We start from the raw sequence: 20,261 nt of genomic DNA, 5'->3' as shown, positions 1-20,261 counted from the left end.
TTTTATAGGTTGTTTATTTAAATATATATATATACATTAGGGGTGCAACGATACACAAAATTCACGGTTCGGTTCGGTTCGATACTTTGGTGTCACGGTTCGATATTTTTTCGATACAAAAAAAATTTTCATGCCTTTTTAATTTGTCATTTATTAAAATTATAAATATATATTTTAACTCAAAAGTACAGTTTTTAAATTTAACCCTAACCCTTGTGCGTGTTTTTTATTTTGACAGCGAATGCGCACCTGCAGACCACTTATGTGCAGCCCTGGTTATTTAGCTCATCATATTGCAGCCACAGAAATTATTTTGTCCATGAAACCATAAAGCTGCACTTTCTTTTTGCCTTATAGTCTGATTTGTCATAACTTCTCCGTTTTGTGGTAAGCTTTTCTTTGGCTGTCACTTCTTCACCCTGACCTGTCTTATTTGGCTCAGCAGAACTGAAATGCTTTTACACGCTCACTCACATAAGCTCAGCGATTCTCTGCGCGATCAACCTCTCACATGTTTAAGCTTGCTGCGGGAGATTTCACTTGTCATGTTTGCATAGTAAGCTAACGATTAATAAGACGATGTCAGAGGAATTGGTGCACAAATTATCATCACTCACAGATCAGTGCTGTCGCTCTCTATACACAGTTCGCACGATTGCAAAGTGAAAGCAAAAAAACAAGCGCAAATTCAAACGCGACTTCAATATGTCACATATTGACAGTGGCTCACCGATGCCAATGACATAATTAATTACCCAATTACCCATATTTTGAGTTAAAATATATATTTATAATTTTAATAAATGACAAATTAAAAAGGCATGAACATTTTTTTGTATCGAAAAAATATCGAACCGTGACACCAAAGTATCGAACCGAACCGAACCGTGAATTTTGTGTATTGTTGCACCCCTAATATATATATATATATATATATATATATATATATATATATATATATATATGTATGTATATATATATACATATATATATAAAGAAATTTACCACATAAAAGCCAGGGTGGGAGGGATCTCTGGAAACTGAATTACCTCTGCAAGTGTGAGGCTGTTCCTCCAGCCTCAACAGAAATCTGACTCTCCAGTCACAGACAAACAAAAAACTCCAGCTCTGAGATAGAAAACATTGTCTGGGTCTTGCTGGATGTTCCTGGTCAGAGTACTTCTTGGTCCCACTGACCCATGTGGACAGTGACTGTGGAGAACTGTTCTGGCAAACTGAAAAGAGAGAGCCAAACAGGATTTCTATAAAGACCATCTTGGAATCAGCAATTAAAAGATAATTTGTTCATTGATAATTTTGTTCAATTAAACATGAATATGTTGCTTAACTGTAAACGGTTAAGATCTGATGTGATTTACATCCTTCACACAGCACATTTGTCCGGGCTTCCTGGTAAACATAGCAGTAATCTTAGGTAACATGACTCATAGTAGAGATTCTGTAAGAAAGATTGCTAGCTCTAATGTTATTACCACAAAATCCAAGGACACACCAACTCAGCTCAGATTTCTAGAACTATTTAAAAAATGTCAGTCTATCCATTCATTTACTTCTGAATATTCAATTCAGGTTCACAGCGGGAGGGGGGGCTAGAGTAGTCATAAGTAGAGCACACCTTGACATGTGACCAGTCTGTCAGAGGACTAACAGAGACACAGACATCAGAGTAACAAATCTATTTAAAATTACTGTAAGCTTGCTACAGCTGTATGTATGACCATGTGTTTCTGTGCTCACAGTCCACCTGAATAAAACATACTGATATTTACAAAAAGTTAGTCATTCAGCTGATGCAGCCTGACTCAGTCCCGATTCTACATGTTCAGCACACACACACACACACACACACACACACACACACACACACACACACACACACACACACACACACAGGTACTGTTTAAAGTTTAGTGTTAACCTGAGTCACAGATCATTTACAGTATTACAGTCTTGCAGTCTTTGCATGATTTAAACGTTTACATCATGCAAGTTTCTAGCTGACGCTCGGATGTGCCAGCAGGAAAGAGGCTTAATAAACCTGCATCCTGCGGTTTGTCATGCAGGATTAAAGGAAGCCCAGACTTTGTTCACACAGCTAGGATTGTATTGTACACTGACCCCGCGTCAGTATACGTATCATACAGTTTAAACAAAGCACTGACACTTGCACATAGAGATGGGTATCGAAACCCGGTTCTTGTTGAGAACCGGTTCCCACTGTTTCAATTCCTTTGAATTGTTTGCCATTTTTGCAAACGATTCCCTTATCGATTCCCGTCGCCACGAATTACGTCACCACGTTGCGGAGCGTCATGTACCTGGCAGGAAACATGGCGGCTCAAACGCTCAAAAGTTTGATTATACTTTACGAGAACGGATGACAACAGGGTAACTTGCAATACTTGCAAAGTAGATATTTCATTTAATGGAGGAAACACTACAAGTATGCAAAAGCATTTGCTCACAAAACACACGATAAATGAATGTCGTGTTTTTAATTCCGCTCCGGACTCGTTAATCTCAACCCAGCAGCAGCGGTAACGTTTGTACGTCCTCTCCCGTTAATGCAGCAGGTAAATAATCAACTAACAGTGCATATTATGTTAACGCAATCTGCCTTCTTACAAAACCTGCCATTACTGTGCATTTAGGTGACCATGATGAGAGAGACAGACAGAGTCTGGCTGGCTCAGACGCTGGCAGTTCTCGCTGCAGTCTACCGGTAGCGTCTCCTTTCAGGCCAGGATAGACGAATGTCACCGAGCAGTGACTAAGTTTGTGGCAAAAGGCTTGCACCCATTTGCCACAGCAGATGTGTTTAATTGTAGGCAGGGACATTACTGGATATTCTTCCTTAAGTGTAATTATTGCTACAGAAGAATATTTATTTTATTATTTTACATTTACAATTTTTTTTCCTGGGGACCCTGTGACACCCCATTGAAGAGCCGTAGGCTGTGGATCTCTTAAGATCTCACTGCTGGGTTTGTAAGGCCATGTTACTCCTAAGTTTCTATCTTGTTCAAAGAGAAGATATAAAACAAAGTTCTAAGCTAATCGACCTTAGTGTTCTCCTCTTTGAAAAAAAAATCGATAAGAGAATCGATAAAGAATCGAATCGTTAAACAGAATCGAAAATGGAATCGGAATCGTGAAAATCTTATCAATACCCATCCCTACTTGCACATATTTATTACAGGTGCATTGAAGCTAAAGGGGATATTTACTGTCAATCTCTGGCTGCGATTAATCACTTTACTGGAAACTTTATTAACTAGTAACTTCATTAGTCCATAACAGAAGCTAATATTTCTGTCCTATCATCGCTTAAACAGTAACAGCTTTACTACAATATAAGCTAACGTTTAAACCGTAACTTTAAGCTAGCACCATAAAGACGGTAAAACACGTAATAATATCTACAAATGCATCTTAAAGCTGTTATATTATCACTCGTTGTATTACTAACATAACCACATTAACATTATTGACACTCGCTGACTTTTAATAGTTATTCTATAAATGCTGTCCGTTCAAATGGTAACACTGCTGTAATCAACCGATTCCAGCCAGAGTGGCTTCTGGAGTCTTCCCACGCTCCTAATGATCCTCCATCTGGATGGATGATAACCACCTTCTGAACAAACTAGCAGGTGGAGATGGGCCATGCTGGCCCATTTCTATGGTACTGACATCTGCTAATAACGGCCAATGTATCGACTGATAACGTCCAAAGCGGGTGAATAAAGTCACCCGGTCGCTAGCTGTGCCATTACCCAGCCGCATACATCACTGCCTCCATCAATGCAATAAACGATGCAAAAGTAATAGCCTGTATTTAATTTTTAGTGAGCTCTATAATATTTAATAAGTGTACCCATCCGGTGCGTAAATCAAAATTTCAGGTTAGTATCTTGAAATTTCAGCACACTATGAAACTTTCTCATAATTTCTAGATGGCCAGTTAATAAGTAAGAAATTTGAGCCTCTGTGGTGTTTATCACCTCGGAGTGTTAACAGCAAAATTGTATCACAATTGACACAAGCTTCGGTTTTCCTGTAGAGGGCAGTGCTAGGCTGAATAAAGGAGCCCTTCAATAATTTATGTTTAATGGACAGGATGATAAATCTGCCCTCTTTTTACCGTTTTTATATTCTTTGTGCTATTATGTTTAATCCAGATATACTTACTACAGCATTATATTTTATTTCTATATGCACTATCATAGTACAGTCAAAAATCCATAGTGCACACTAAAAATAATTTGTACTGGAACTACTTGAACTACTTCATAATACACCCCCAGATAGAATCAAAACACACAGCACCTTGTTCCCATTTCAGATTTTTAAAACACAAAGCTTTAAGTTGCAGGGTAAAATTGTAGGTAACTTTGCTTCAAGAGAAAGTCAGTTAGCAAACAAACACTTGGATCCCTGTACAACATCCATAATCAGCAGGAAGTGCACCAAAATAAAAGGCTCATTATGCCAAAAAGTAACTAACAAACAAAGGTTTTTGAAAAGTTATTTGCAGTGCTATAGAGTTTTCTAAAAGTCATCCTCGTGATCCAAGGGCGTATTTGGCATGGACGGAAGGGACATGTCCCCACCAATATCCAGCGATTATTGAATTGTCCCCACCAATAATTTAATCTCTTCCAGTTAAGAAAAACAAAACCGATAGCAAGAAAAAAAAAACGATCTGTCAACGTCTCATTCACCTAGCGGTGCACAGAGCGTTAAATTACGTTCTCTACTGGAGTCCTACGTCATGTGCACCGTGGACCGGTGTTCCAGATTAACTGGCGTTTAGATTAACTGGATTTGGTGGAACAGATGTGTGGCAGACTTGCGTTTCAGGAGCTACTACCGACAAACCAGCAAAAAAACGCCAAATGTGGCATCTGTGACACTTGTGAGGTCAAACACACTCCGTCAGTCTTGATGCTGTTGAACAACAAAATATTTAAAAATGTCGCGAGTTTACCTGGTGATATTGTCATGCGCGACGCGATCAAAAAAAAAAAGCAAACAATTAACACCACGCCGGTGTTGTTCACAGGACAGTAAACGTAAGTAAACGATCGGGAGACTCTAGTCGTTCCCCGCGTACGTTTATTACTCCGATTTCAGCGTTTTTGCTTCACAACTAGTGATGGGTCTGTCGCGAACGAAATGGCTCTTAGAGCCGGTTCTTTGACGTGAACGACGAGAGCCGGATCCTTATCGCGAGCCGTGGGTTTTTTTTCTTTCTCTCACCCTCTCTCTCTCTGGCACTTTTTTTCCGCTTCACTCCACATGCAAGCCTTGTGCTTTATGCTCGGCAGAGGGGGGAGGGGCGGTAGTTACATTCAGTAGCACAGGAACAGAGCGGGAGGGAGAGACAGAGAAAGAGCCAGGGACAACAACCTCACATTAGAAAGGTATAGTAATCATCCACAGCTATTTTCAGTTGCAGATGATAAAGGATTCAGAAAGTTAGTCATGCAAGCCCATATGACAGAGAATATGCATGTTCTTTTTGTTTTCATATTATAATTTATATTTAATTGTGTTGTGGTTTGCAGTGTTTTGTGTTGTTTCACTTTAAATTTGTAAAAGGAAAAAGCTAAAAATTTAAATAGTTAAAAGTTGAAATGTGAATAGTTGATTTTTGTATTATGATTTATTTATTACATTTTATGTGGAGTGAATAAATAAAAGTATATTTACGGTGGCCCCTACAGACAAAGCACATACAAACTTCAAATCATGTACAAACTCCAAAACACGTACAAACTCCAAAACACGTAAAAACGCGTAAAAACTCCAAAACACGTACAAACTCCGACGCATGTACAAACTCCAAGACTCGTATAAAAGACAACAGAAGTGCACCAGGATGCTAGGGGCAGTGTTGAGCTTTTGTTACCTAGTGGCTACACAAGCCAGCAAGTACCAACGACCGGATTTGGTGTGTGGTAATAACAGGTAAATGAACATTTTTTTTAAAAAATTATTTGACTATATATATGAATGCTTGTGTATAAATACACAAACAATACACATATGCTTTCAATTGTGTAATTTAAGTGATCTGGGTATCTCTGTTTTGGAAGTTCAGTTCATGCTAGAAATGTGTTTTGGAGTTTGTACGTGTTTTGTCTCTAGGGGCCACCGCATATATTTCTATATAAACATATATAAATAAAACCACTTTTTTTTTACATTAGTAATTCCTTTTGTGCATAATTTTATATTATTGTTAATAATAAATTAATTGAAGCAACAAAACAACCTGAAGAGCCGGTTCGGAGCCGAAAGAGCCGGCTCTTTTTAGTGAGCCGAACCGAAAGAGCCGGTTCTCTAAAAAGAGCCGGAAATCCCATCACTATTCACAACTAAAGTGTGCAGTTTACTTTGTGTGCACTAACATGGACTCGAATCAACCAGCGCCACCTCTGGCCAAGTGCCACAGCCTACAGCCGGATCAACTTGTGACACACATCTGCACCACGTTTGAATTCGTTTCATGCACAACACATTTGTACCTTTCAATTGTGTGTTTGTCCTTTCCTCTAAAACACCTCAGAGTTACATGATACTTATTACTTAATTGTTAACCCCTTATTCTATTATACCTGGCAGTAAACATTTAAGATAATTTTAATTAAACCCCAATTTCCATTAGGGTTACCATTCTATTGCTTCCAGGTTAAAATTTTGTTGCCAGTATATAACAGCACCATTATTAACTGGTTTTGCCTCACAGGCACGTGTTTTTTAACCACATTATTCCCAGGATAGGATAGGATTTCATTATTTATAAATATAAAGTTACTAATATTTTCTTATTATAGTTTAAGCTACCCAGCAGTATATAATTAAAATCAGTTAATGATTTGAAGTGATCTACAGAAGATCTACACACAGCAGAACTTCAGATAGTCTTCATACACCAGGACTCGTGTGCTGAGCTGTGGATTCTGGCACTTTGTTGTCATGTGATGAGAGCTGAGTGCTCGCTGACACGTTCATTGCAGCATTGAAGCAGAAGATTCTCCATGAAAGGAACACTGGACCCGTATTCGTGGGATACGGGGCACAGATTACAGGAAATGTGAGATACTCACTTGTTGAGGCATGCCAACCTCACTTCTGTAGAAACGTATTGTTTTTCTTCACATGCCCCGCTGACATTTAGATTTCGTTTTTCAGAATCTAAAACTTATGGAGGTATGTTTCCCTTTCTTTCTCTTTCTTTTTCTCCTCTTGCCACTGAAAATCGAAAGTGGGTGTTAAATAGGTGTAATACACAAATTTCAACTTGCAGTTTTTTCTGGCTCTGCTTCACATGAAATTACATCTGAATAAAATAATAAGACCTGCGATTATCCAAAGTTTCCCATCAAGTGGAGGAGGTGCTGTCATTTGGATTTCTCTCAAAACACTTGAAGATTATTAAGGATCTTTTTGCTCAAATAGATGTACTGTAATCCAATTATAGTTTAAACTGTGTCCAATCCTCACATACAGTATCTCTCTCACCCACATCTGTAGGATGAAGATATGCTGAACACTCCTCATTGATAAAGAGGCGTGTTAACAGCTCCTCAATCCCCTCAAACCTGAGTCTGTCTGTCGTTTGTTTCTTCTGTGTTAAGCAAAATAATGTTTGTGGGTTACGCCATCACACACAATCCTTTCACTTTAATTTGTAGGTGTGTTTGAAAAGTTACAGAAATGTGCAGTGTGCCTGCTACGTGTCCCTGAGGCACCCCACCCTTCACACCATGGTGCTGGGTGATTTGTTGTGATGTTGTTTTGTGCCAGTAAATAACTAAATTGTATCAGTTCTGAATACATCTTATTTATTTAAGACAATGCATCCTAATGAGTGAATAAGAATAGTTTTCTTTTTACTTTTTATTTTTAAACTCAAAAGACTACAACAACAGGAATCCTGTTACATGAAATAGAAAGATTTTATTGGTCAGATTAAAACCTCTATAACGCTATTTTAAAATGAGCTTACATGTTCTTATAGCTTTTATTATTACTACATTACTACATATAGGTTTTATCTGAAAATCATGACATGGGCCCTGAACCATGAGCTTAATCCACAGGTAACGTGCACCGTGATCAGCATCAAGTTTGAGGGCTAGTGGCGTTCCCTGATCACCACCTCACGATACATCTGGCACCAGGCACACGAATAACAGCAAAGTACATTGATGACATCATCAGTGGCAGAGCCCTACAGGATGGAGAAGAGGAAAAAGAGAGGGCTGTTCAGACAGATTTTTAATTAGTTTGGAGTATCTGCTCTGTGAATAATAATAATGGATTGGATTTATATAGCGCTTTTCAAGGCACCCAAAGTGCTTTACAATGCCACAATGCCACTATTCATTCACTCTCACATTCACTGTGAACTAGATATTTCTTCTTTGAGCTCTGCTAAGAGCTCCATGATGCTGGGCATTACATTTTACAACCAAAAGGTGAATAAGGCAGTCTTCAGTAGTAAATAATATAAATTTGGGGATTTTTGGGGGTGTGTGTGGATGCAACTGACTAATGTGATTTTTAACTCCACCCTCTCGGTCACCCTTCAAATATGGTTATTTCTGGCTATAATGCTCAAAAGAAAAGCTTTAAAATGCAGAGTGGCCAAATACATCTCTTTTATGCAGTGCATAGTCCCGCTCCATCTCAAACCCAGCCTTACTTCGATGTTGTGGCGCTCTCTGATGGACTGTCGGAGTAAGCAGGACACCACACCACAAACATCCAGCAGTGGCATTGCGCAGCACCATCCATGCTTACTGGCTGTCTGACACTGCATACAGGGGAAACACCAAAGGCCGTAGCAGCCTTGAGGGAGGAAAATGTGCAGCAATACAGTATTAGAGTATCAGTGTTTACTGTAGTTTATAATCACTATATATCAAATGTCAGCGTGAGCAAGGATTGTTTTCTAAAGAGGTCATTTGTTTTAGAACTTTCTTTGGCTTCTTTATTTTTGTTTTTCCAGGAATTTTAGTTTTCTGATGCCACCAATGAAAATAAAAAAGTAGTAGTTTGGCCCTCGTTGAGTTTGATGCAGTGTTAATGCAAAGTGTTTCATGCACATTATTACATTTCTTGCTCTCATATGAAAATCTGACTGGTGCTCTGAGCGGTGTACCAAGACGAGGTACACATTCCTGTGAAAACCTTCAATAGGGTGAGAAGCAGCCAGGTGTTGTTAGTCAGATGTGCTCGATTAACTTATCATCAGTAAGACTTTGCCAAATTGCACTCTGATAGTCGTGTTTTTGTGGCCTAAATGCTGCAGTGTAGCTGCTGTGTTGCAATTCTAAAAGGCCAATTTAATGTAATGCAATGCCTGGAAATCATTCTGTTGGTCCTCAGGCAGCCAGACTCCTTTTCAGAAACCCATGCAGTCACGAAATGAGGCCATCAGAGGCCAAAAACTACTCGCTATGAGACAACAGTGGTAACCGCTCCACAGCTGTGCTGCCTATGCTTTTAAATTCCCATAGCAACAGGGAAACTTAATCTTCTGTATGTATAAGTGGACAGTTTTATAATTTAGATAAATTTAGATATTTTGTCAACATTCTTGAATTGTCTGAAACAAAGCCTGAGGACATGGTAGATTCAGAAATTACTGCTGTTTGTTTGCTTTGGTTTGCTGGGAAGACTTACAGGTTTTCATATCAGAGGTGCAATCTAAGAGCTCGGTGCTCCATGCTCCAGAGCGGGGGGATAACATCCCCTGGGTGGGCTGCTGGCGGACAGCCATAACTGGAGGAAACAAGCCAGGAGTGGAGACACAGAGTGAAACTTTATAGCAGTTACAAACTGGCGCTAGAATACAATAAAGATAACAGACTGGTTTAAAGCATTATTGTCTACAGTGTGGCCATTATTACACGTATAACAAGATGTTTTCTGTTTCATGCAAATCATTACAAATACCTGGAGTGACATGTACAAATAATTTGTGTGCAGTACAAAACAGTTCAATATGCAATGAATTACATGATTTATATTTTTTTCTTCCTAATTTTGTCTTTTTTTGTGCATGTGGGTCTGGAAGGCTTTAACATTTCCTTTAGTTCCAGCATCTCATGCATAAACTGTTTCATTACTACAGGTTATACTGAAATAGTAAAATCGATTCACATAGATTGCTGTATTTAGCTCATCAGTATAAAAAGTTTCTCTTACCTCTTCTCTGGTTCTCTGAGCTTTGAAGAGAAAATGGGGAAAAAAGGGCTGAAACCCAGAATTTAACTCCAACTAAGGGAGGGGAGGGGACACATACACAAACACACCTCTAGATCAGCAGTGTCACAGCCCTTTTAGTTTAACAGTTAAATTTGATGTTAAATGGATACTGAAACAATCAATTAAACCAGCTAGAGCCTTCAGCTGTCAGGTCTCTCTTCTGTGGAACCAGCTCCCAGTTTGGATTCAGGAGACAGACACTCTACTTTTAAGATTAGGCTTAAAACTTTTCCTTTTGATAAAGCTTATAGTTAGGGCTGGATCAGGTGACCCTGAATCCTCCCTCCCTGCTAAGTGTCTCGAGGCAACTGTGGATATGATTTGGCGCTATATAAATAAAACTGAATTGAGTTGAATCTGTTAAAGCAGCCCAAACATTTGAGTATAACAGGCAACCACGTATACAGTGGGGCAAAAAAAGTATTTAGTCAGCCACCGATTGTGCAAGTTCCCCCACCTAAAATGATGACAGAGGTCAGTAATTTGCACCAGAGGTACACTTCAACTGTGAGAGACAGAATGTGAAAAAAAAAAATCCATGAATCCACATGGTTGGATTTGTAAAGAATTTATTCGTAAATCAGGGTGGAAAATAAGTATTTGGTCAATAACAAAAATACAACTCAATACTTTGTAACATAACCTTTGTTGGCAATAACAGAGGTCAAACGTTTACTATAGGTCTTTACCAGGTTTGCACACACAGTAGCTGGTATTTTGGCCCATTCCTCCATGCAGATCTTCTTGAGAGCAGTGATGTTTTGGGGCTGTCGCCGAGCAACACGGACTTTCAACTCCCGCCACAGATTTTCTATGGGGTTGAGGTCTGGAGACTGGCTAGGCCACTCCAGGACTTTCAAATGCTTCTTACGGAGCCACTCCTTTGTTGCCCGGGCGGTGTGTTTTGGATCATTGTCATGTTGGAAGACCCAGCCTCGTTTCATCTTCAAAGTTCTCACTGATGGAAGGAGGTTTTGGCTCAAAATCTCACGATACATGGCCCCATTCATTCTGTCCTTAACACGGATCAGTCGTCCTGTCCCCTTGGCAGAAAAACAGCCCCATAGCATGATGTTTCCACCCCCATGCTTCACAGTAGGTATGGTGTTCTTGGGATGCAACTCAGTATTCTTCTTCCTCCAAACACGACGAGTTGAGTTTATACCAAAAAGTTCTACTTTGGTTTCATCTGACCACATGACATTCTCCCAATCCTCTGCTGTATCATCCATGTGCTCTCTGGCAAACTTCAGACGGGCCTGGACATGCACTGGCTTCAGCAGCGGAACACGTCTGGCACTGCGGGATTTGATTCCCTGCCGTTGTAGTGTGTTACTGATGGTGACCTTTGTTACTTTGGTCCCAGCTCTCTGCAGGTCATTCACCAGGTCCCCCCGTGTGGTTCTGGGATCTTTGCTCACCGTTCTCATGATCATTTTGACCCCACGGGATGAGATCTTGCGTGGAGCCCCAGATCGAGGGAGATTATCAGTGGTCTTGTATGTCTTCCATTTTCTGATGATTGCTCCCACAGTTGATTTTTTCACACCAAGCTGCTTGCCTATTGTAGATTCACTCTTCCCAGTCTGGTGCAGGTCTACAATACTTTTCTTGGTGTCCTTCGAAAGCTCTTTGGTCTTTGGCTGTGGACAGGTGTCTTTTATACAGATGATGAGTTCAAACAGGTGCCATTCATACAGGTAACGAGTGGGGGACAGAAAAGCTTCTTACAGAAGACGTTACAGGTCTGTGAGAGCCAGAGATTTTCCTTGTTTGAGGTGACCAAATACTTATTTTCCACCCTAATTTACGTATAAATTCTTTACAAATCCTACCATGTGAATTCATGGATTTTTTTTTCACATTCTGTCTCTCACAGTTGAAGTGTACCTCTGGTGCAAATTACTGACCTCTGTCATCATTTTAAGTGGGGGAACTTGCACAATCGGTGGCTGACTAAATACTTTTTTGCCCCACTGTACTAGATCCTAGTTACAGACAGTTCAATGAGTTAAAAAAAAAAAAAAAGTGTAACAAGGCTGCATCAGCATGCAGAGACCAGGCCCGCGTAGATGAGATGACCAGACAGGTAGCTCACACAACACTTATCATGAACACTTATAATGAACTTCACCTCCTGTCATTTTATCCCAGCTTACAGCTTCTCGAAACCTGGGATGTCCTCCTCTGACCTTTCCCCTTCGTTTTCGATCAAAAACATAATCTATAAGAAGTTTGTATTTTTTGAAGTTTTCATTTTGGCCAAATTCAAAAAATAAATAACTATTAACAAAATGATGTTACATGTTTCTTTCATCCACAGTCCTTAAATTATCTAAAAAAATAAACATCTAAACATAAAAGCCTTGTTTTTTCTGGATCTCAGAAGGTTATAAATGTGTAGTGGTTGATGAGACTGTGCAGGCAGTTTTACTGTCTGGTGTGGGTAGTGAGAGGCTCACAAAGTAATTTCTGCAGAACTGGAGAAATGAGGTGGGCATGTTTCAACGAGTGGAAAGTCTCCTTTCAGTAAATCCTGCCCTTCATCGCACCAAACAAAACAGTTAGGCATTAAGAGATTGCAACTCTTTTTATGCAGAAACCTCTACTTGGCCAACATGACAGAGAGAACCTATCAGAATGAATTAACTAATCAATGCTCTCCTCCCATCCCGTTTCAATAAAGTGATGCACTCAGCAGAAGAGCTCTTAAAGTTCTGACACGTGGAAACATGACACAGAAAATGCACAAACTCATCTTATCCAAAGACTTATTGAATTAAAATGCTGAACATATTGCCATTAAAACTTTATGTTAGTCTTGTTACTGCCGAAAGAGATACTGAGTGAATGATAATGTTTGTTGGGTGTTTAAATAAAGCCATCTTTCACAAATATGTTTATAATATCAGCCTAAAAGATGATGTGTTGAGGGAGTTTACATATGCTTTCCATTCGCTTCATATTAAACTCACTAACACATCTTACATCTTGTCATTTCCAGTGTTTTTTCATAGTAACTCTCTGTTGTCTTTGGGTCACACAGGTTTTGAAGAAAAAAAAGGTTTTCAAGCCAAAGAAGGTTTGGATTCATACAGAAAAATGTCATGAGGTAGGCCAGGTTTGAACTTGTCATGTAACAAAATATGCACGCACACACACACACACACACACACACACCCACTCACTCATCTGAGTGATGCATAGCCAACAGGCCCTCATCCCGGGGCCATCAGGCACCAATGATGGTTGACCAGGTAGAGGTCTAAAAGTCAAAACCAGGGTCTTAAAGTAACAATGCACTTGATGGAGGAGCAAGTAGCAGCTGGAACAATGACAGTTGAATTCCCAGGAGAATTAGTCAGCAGCCTTGCAGCGTCGATCAGAACAACCCACAGATGTTTTAAGGAAATCAAAAAAGAAAGTCAAAAATCTAGTAATCCAGATGTGATATAATAAAGGTGTGAATAACACCATTCTCTAGTTTAGAGCGTGATGCAAAGGTACTCGGAAATATTCTAAGCTTCCTGTTACACGATACTACAGATAATAATGGATTGCATTTATATAGCGCTTTTCTAGGCACCCAAAGTGCTTTACAGTTCTGCTATTCATTCACTCTCACATTCACACAGTGGTGCAGGCAAACCACAGTTGTAGCCACAGCTGCCCTGGGGCAGAGTGAGAGAAGCGAGGCTGCCAATATCGCGCTTCTGGCCAACACCAGTAGGCGGTAGGGTAAAGTGTCTTGCCCAAGGACACAACGACCAGGACAGAGAGAGCTAGGGATCAAACTGGCAACCTTCCGGTTACAGATAAGCCTCCCAACCTCCTGAACCATGGTCGCCCCGATAATAAGTCACTTTTCACCACTGCTTCTATCCGGAGATGTATGAGAAAATATTTTAATAACATTAAACTTTTCGTGGTAGTCCTCACAAAAACATGCTAAGACTTGAGGAAAGAAAAACATACTAAGTCTTGGGGAAAACAAACATGCTAAGACTTGGGGAAAATGCGTACCAAAGTTGGCTAAGCAACAATGGTACTTGTTGACCTTAAAAAAAGAATTGATGCCATTTCGGGGCAACTGTGGCTCAGGAGGTTGGGAAGCGTATTTGTAACCGGAAGGTTGCCGGTTCAATCCCTGGGATCTCTGTCCTGGTCATTGTGTCATTGGGCAAGACACTTTACCCTACCTCCTACTGGTGTTGGCCAGAAACCGATGGCAGCCTCGCTTCTGTCAGTCTGTCCCAGGGCAGCTGTGGCTACAACCGTAGCTTGCCTCCACCAGTGCGTGTGAATAAATAGTGGCATTGTAAAGCGCTTTGGGTGCCTTGAAAAGCGCTATATAAATCCAATCCATTATTATTATTTCCTAAACACAACTCAGAACTGTTCACACTTGATGAAACTGATGTAAGCCAGTTCAGAGTGCACAGCAAGCGAGGGCGAGTAGACAACAGTCACCTCTGACAATTTTCTCATACGACAGGTTCGCTTGTTGCCTGCTGTGTTTGGGTGGGCAGCTAAAAATATTAAGTGGGTCTTGGGTGAGATAGTGATCTCTGACAAAATTAAGCATAATAAAAAAAAATGGTCTAGACTAAAATGAAGACCACTCATTTGTTACAGCTTCATGATGACTTCTGGAAGGATGAAGACAGCAAACACTGCAGGATTTAAAATCTGCAGCTGTTTTTGTACTTTTGCTTTTTTCGACAGGTCAGTTAATCGAGTGCATCTGATTAATAACACCTGGCTGCTGCTCACCCTCATGGTTCCTATTGAAGCAGCAAGGGTGCACTTAGGTTTTCACAGGAATGTACACCTCGTCTTAGCACACCGCTCAGAGCACCAGTCAGATTTTCATAAGAGAAAGAGTAATGTAATAATGTGCATGTAATAATAATAATAATGTGCATGTAATGTGCATGAAACTTGATGAGGTCCATTTTAAGCCTTGCTCTTCAGGAAGTTGACTTTTTTCCTGTTACGGCGAGTGGGATGAGCTGTGTGGAGAAAAATCAAGGGGGATCAAATTGCAGGCACTCATGGAGGTGCGAAGGAGGTTTATTGTAAAAATAAAATACAAGTAGAAAACAGCAAACGGGACTGAAGATAATCTAAACTGAGAACAACTAAACATGAACAAGAACACGAATATGAGGGCGGGTGAGCAGAGGCAGATGACGGACAGCAGGGAGAACACACGGATGAAGCACGGTGGATACACAGACGGACCAGCGACTACAACATAAGAAGACACAACTTAAATACACACAGAAGAACACGGGGAGATTACAAACAGGTGGGGAACACAGCTGGAAGTAATAGGGCTAACGAGACAGGGGGAGAAGTAAAACTGAACACGTTGACATCACACATGAACATGAACCTTCAAAGTAAAACAGGAAACAAGACACACTTTACTAAAACACAGACTAGAAAGGGAGAGACAGACTAGACACTGAACTAAACCTGCAATAATAACAAAATACAACCAGAACATCAATCATAATACATATACCAGAATAACTGAAACATAGATTTATCATAATAAGCAATAAAGCACCAGAGAAACAGAAAACAATCCATCATTCAAAAATAAACCAAAACATAAGAAACTCAAAATGCTGGGTCAAAATGACCCAGAACCGTGACATTTCTCCTTGTTTATTCTGTGACTTTGTATCTTCTCTGTCGTTAAATTAAAAAGTGTGTGACCCTTTGCAGGACTGAAAGAGTGCGGAGCCTTGTTCCCTCACAACACCCCTCCCCTCACAAGTTTTAGTTTTAAGTAGCACTTCCTCTGATTTTTATCAAAGCTCAAAGAACCAGAGAACAGGTAAGAAAAACATCTTGAAGCAGTCAGCATTCTTTCTGAATTTGTGATGCTGTTTGGTGTCATTTTTCTCAGCTGGTGACATGTAGAACTTCTGTTAATGAAACTCAAAACATAAAGATGCTGTGAGCTTACATGTGCAACAACAGAATTTTATTCCCTCAGCGAAACAGGAACAAAGTAGACATTAAAAGAAACAATCTTTACTGTGACCACAGGAAGGTTATAAGCATTTAGGATATAACTAATGTATTTTAATGACTTCAATTTTATGCAAATCCCTAAATTTTGTATTAGGATATTTAAAAGCAGAAGTATGTAATGAAAGACATGCAAACAAAAAAGCTTTAAAATTCAAACATCTTCTTGACCAAAGAGCAATAACACTGAAATTACCTTTACATGCCAGCATCTTAGTTATTCCACGAGGTAGTGAAAGTTTGTGTTTTTTGTGGTTAATTAAGTAATTTAAATTAGGAAGTCAGAAAATAATAACATGTCAAATTTAAGGCTCGATACAAATACAAAGCTACTCCTGTTCTTGCTGATGTTTGGGCCGATGCTAATATTAACTCAAAGTTAGCTAAACTCTCAAACTGTGAACAATGTGCTGTATAACAAAGGAACTGGACCGAAGGCCACCTTCACCTTTCAAACACGATCACACGGAGCTTTGTCTGCCTTGCAAGCACACCTGCAGGTGTGCTATTGGCTGTATACCGTCAATTTAAAATCAACAGTGAACCTCAAATCTGTGTCTTTGGACTCTGAGAGGAAAGCTGAGCAGGCACAGTGAGCCCATTAAGACTAAAAAGGCCAAGTTCTGCATCACATAGTGTTTTGGAGTTACTACATAGACAAAGGATGTTTGATTATGGAGGAAATATGAGTAGAAGTCCTCTTTGTCTGCTTTTCCACTCATCTTTAGTCCATCTCTTGTACCTGACCATTTTCAAAGGAATGCTTTTTGTTTGTAAGCCACTTCACACTGACCTATGAATCATTTAAGCATAAAAAATACACCTAACCTGAAGGATGAACCAGTGTTATGTCTACACAGCCTAATAAAACATGTCAGATCCAAACCCAAGTATGCAAAGATACCTCTGGCCTTTCAGTTGATCCAAAACTGGTTATGGACAAATCAAGTGTGTGATCATGTATAAGTTGTATAGTTTTAATGTTTTATTTGGGAACAGAATGGTGTGTATGTGTAAGTTTGGTGATGGAATTTTTATTATGAATGAATGATGAATTTTTATGAATTATTATGTCTATTTTTATGCTTAAGGACAACAGATGGAAATTAGCCCTTGGCTATAATCTGGTATGTTTACATTCATGTAATTTTTTTTTTTTACATTTATGTTCATTAACATGCACTGTCCTAAATAAAAAAATAAAAAAATAAATAAATCTACGGTTCACTGAAGCCTCATCAGAAATGGTCTGAGTGGAAGTGAGGCTGTTAAGAAGCTGTTCTTAAGGAAACAAAACAGACAGAAAAGGCTGAGGTCTTTCAAGTTACACAAGAATTGCACTGAAAATCAGTGGAAACAGGTGTGATGAAGAAATTGCTCCAAAATAGTGGATCTTATGTTGAGGTCTGGACTCTGAACAGTATTTGGTGATATCCATAGGTTCTACACTTTAGATAGTCAATGGCGGTCTAAAGCGTGCAAAGATCCTTGTAGAGGGTTGCTTGCACCAGGAAACACCGTGCTGTGCACGTTACAGAAACAGCGCTGTAGACAGTAATGTTTTACACCAGTCTATTGACTTTTTCAGATTCTAGCTTTGGCATTTCTATCTTCCAGCCATGGCTGCTGTCTACCAGCAACCCATCCAGGTAGTGACGGTCGCCACCACTAATAAAAACTCCGGGCGATGGAGCACCAACCTCTGTAATTGCTGCTCTGATATGCACACCTGTAAGTGAAGTCAGCAAATTTTACAAACAGCAGTGATTTCTGCATCAACTCTGTGCTATTTTGAAAACACAAGATGCAGGTCATGAAAGGAGACGTTAATGAAAACTGTTACAAACTCAAGGATATCTTACATCTCTGTGAGTTTTTCTTCCCTCAAGGTTGCTACGGCCTTTGGTGTTTCCCCTGCATGCAGTGTGAGACAGTCAGTAGACATGGATGGTGCTGCGTCTTGCTTCTCCTGGACGGTTGCTGTGTGGTGTCCTACTTATTCCGCAAGTCCATCAGGGAGCGCTACAACATCCCTGTAAGGCTGGATGACCAGTAAAATTGAAAGTGAAACCTATTTTTATTGGAAATAAGAATTAAAGTTAAACTTAACAAGCCCAAAGTGAGATAATATCGCAGCCCTGTTTTTAATGTTGTATCCAACAACATTTTAAACTGTTGCAACCACGACAGCTTCAGAGAGACTACATTAACTCCTGCTGCGTGATCCTCTCTCCTTCTTCTCTTCTCATTTGCAGGGTTCATCCTGTGCCGACTGCTGTCAAATATTTTGGTGTTACGAGTGTGCTTGGTGCCAGATGCATCGTGAGCTGAAAATCAGGGCTAGGCAGGCACCTGCCATCTTGACGGTGGTCACCACGCAGGTCATCCATGGATAGAATATCAACCTCGTGCGTCAAGTGCATGTCACTTTTTCTTAATTAAACTTATTTGTCATAATATTGCAATTAAAAAACATTTCAGAAACATTTAGTTGTTTGTACAGCTTGAAATGAAAGCAAAGAAATGTAGCCCCTTTGTATCTGCTTTTTCATAGCATTGCAGAGCTCATTGCGAGTGCTAGCATGGTGTAGGTGATACGTGACAGCCACATTAGTTGCTTTACTTTTAGAACATTTTTATTACGAAGTTGTTTGAACTTTTCATAAATGCTTTGTTAGTGCATTAAAATTGAGGATATATCATGACATAGCGTATAATATCATCACTTTCTTCCAGTCGTTCCCCAACTGGGTTTAAGCTATGCTAAAATAAAGCATTCATAGTCACCTGTCTAATGCATTCTTTCACCTTTTTTATACAAATGTATGAAAACATGTCTTCAAACCTTTCACCCTTTTCTCAAACCCTAAATACAAAAGCCAAAATGACCTGCATCAAAACTGTTTGTCTGTGGCCAAAACCACACAGTAGTTTTAGATCATGGTTGCCTTAGCAACGTTTAGCCCGTTTATAATTAAACAGACTCTGTCTGTGCTGCAATAATTTTACAGTCACCCACGTATTGCCTTCCTTCTCTTTCTTATGGTTCTTGGTGTGTTCTTGTTCAGCATATTGTCTGCTGTTACTGTAGTTTCTTGATGTATGTGTGGATGTTTGTATCCAGCATCTGTTTCTGGATCGCCTGTTTAAATATGCTGCATCAGATATGTTTGTCTCAACCGTTTTCATTTAGAAGTATAACAACATAAAAACATATATACTAGTGGCATTAAAAGATAAACAAATGACTGAAGACCTTCTTTGGGCAGCTCAACAGTGCCCTCTATAGTAAAGTTGATGTTAGCACAGCCTCACCTTCTTTCTTTCGCCATTATTTTGTTTCTAACCTTCAGTAGCTTGGGGTAAAATGAATGGTTAATATCAGATCTCCCCATGAGGTGATAGATTGATAAATATTTCCTGCAGTATTTTATGGGTTAAAGTGTTTATAGTCATATCAACAGGCTGACAATCTTTGTACGAGCTGTTTCATTAAACCAGTTTTTATTTGTGTTTCTCCATCAAATCAAAGGCTTTGTAGAACTAGCCAGCTGCAATTCTTCATTTTTAATAGATTTATGTTGAGCATTTCACAACAGCTTTCTGAGTATGGAGGCCTACAAGTGTCAAAATGAATAAACCACATCAATCAAATTAATTAATTAAAATGGGAACTAAATAAATTAATAACGTATCAGATGTTTTCAATGAAATGAACTGATATTTAATTAATTACTTAATAGTGTGTTTATTTCATTCATTTTAGTATTCGTGCCTTGGTTAACACATTCATTCTTAAGTTTTTCAGTTTCATGTAGTCCAAGCTGAAGTTTCAGCAGAAACCGATCCTTCATTTAATTGAAGAGATTTTATATGAACACAGTTTAAACTCAAGAAAAATTACAACAAGA

The 20,261-nt window shown here is 39.4% G+C and overlaps 2 protein-coding genes across 3 annotated transcripts in view; one reads left to right on the top strand and one right to left on the bottom strand.

The window, feature by feature from the left end:
- Positions 1 to 20,156, top strand: part of LOC120740954 (placenta-specific gene 8 protein-like) — a 22,434-nt gene extending 2,278 nt beyond the window's left edge. Inside the window, exons 1-4 of one of the 2 annotated variants that reach the window (XM_040043516.1) lie at positions 15,671 to 16,153; positions 17,968 to 18,081; positions 18,240 to 18,385; positions 18,606 to 20,156. In XM_040043516.1, coding sequence (XP_039899450.1) covers positions 17,970 to 18,081; positions 18,240 to 18,385; positions 18,606 to 18,746 — 399 coding nt within the window. In that variant the 5' untranslated portion in view covers positions 15,671 to 16,153; positions 17,968 to 17,969 and the 3' untranslated portion in view covers positions 18,747 to 20,156. Of the gene's footprint in view, positions 1 to 15,670; positions 16,154 to 17,967; positions 18,082 to 18,239; positions 18,386 to 18,605 lie in introns of those variants that run through there. The other variant, XM_040043515.1, reaches the window with a different exon arrangement.
- Positions 7,965 to 10,365, bottom strand: LOC120740960 (placenta-specific gene 8 protein-like). Its single transcript, XM_040043525.1, has 4 exons — positions 10,246 to 10,365; positions 9,721 to 9,819; positions 8,738 to 8,883; positions 7,965 to 8,263 (listed from the first exon to the last, which is right to left on the bottom strand). Exons 2-4 carry the CDS (start codon positions 9,815 to 9,817, stop codon positions 8,168 to 8,170), a joined length of 339 nt encoding a protein of 112 aa, XP_039899459.1. The 5' UTR covers positions 9,818 to 9,819; positions 10,246 to 10,365; the 3' UTR covers positions 7,965 to 8,167.
- Positions 20,157 to 20,261: the final 105 nt, after the last annotated feature.

Source organism: Simochromis diagramma, unplaced genomic scaffold (assembly GCF_900408965.1).
Source record: "Simochromis diagramma unplaced genomic scaffold, fSimDia1.1 OVJJ01000656.1, whole genome shotgun sequence".
In the NCBI taxonomy this organism is placed as follows: Eukaryota; Metazoa; Chordata; class Actinopteri; order Cichliformes; family Cichlidae; genus Simochromis; species Simochromis diagramma.
The sequence above is the reverse complement of the archived record's forward strand: the minus strand, read 5'-3'. Positions and strand labels throughout refer to the sequence as shown.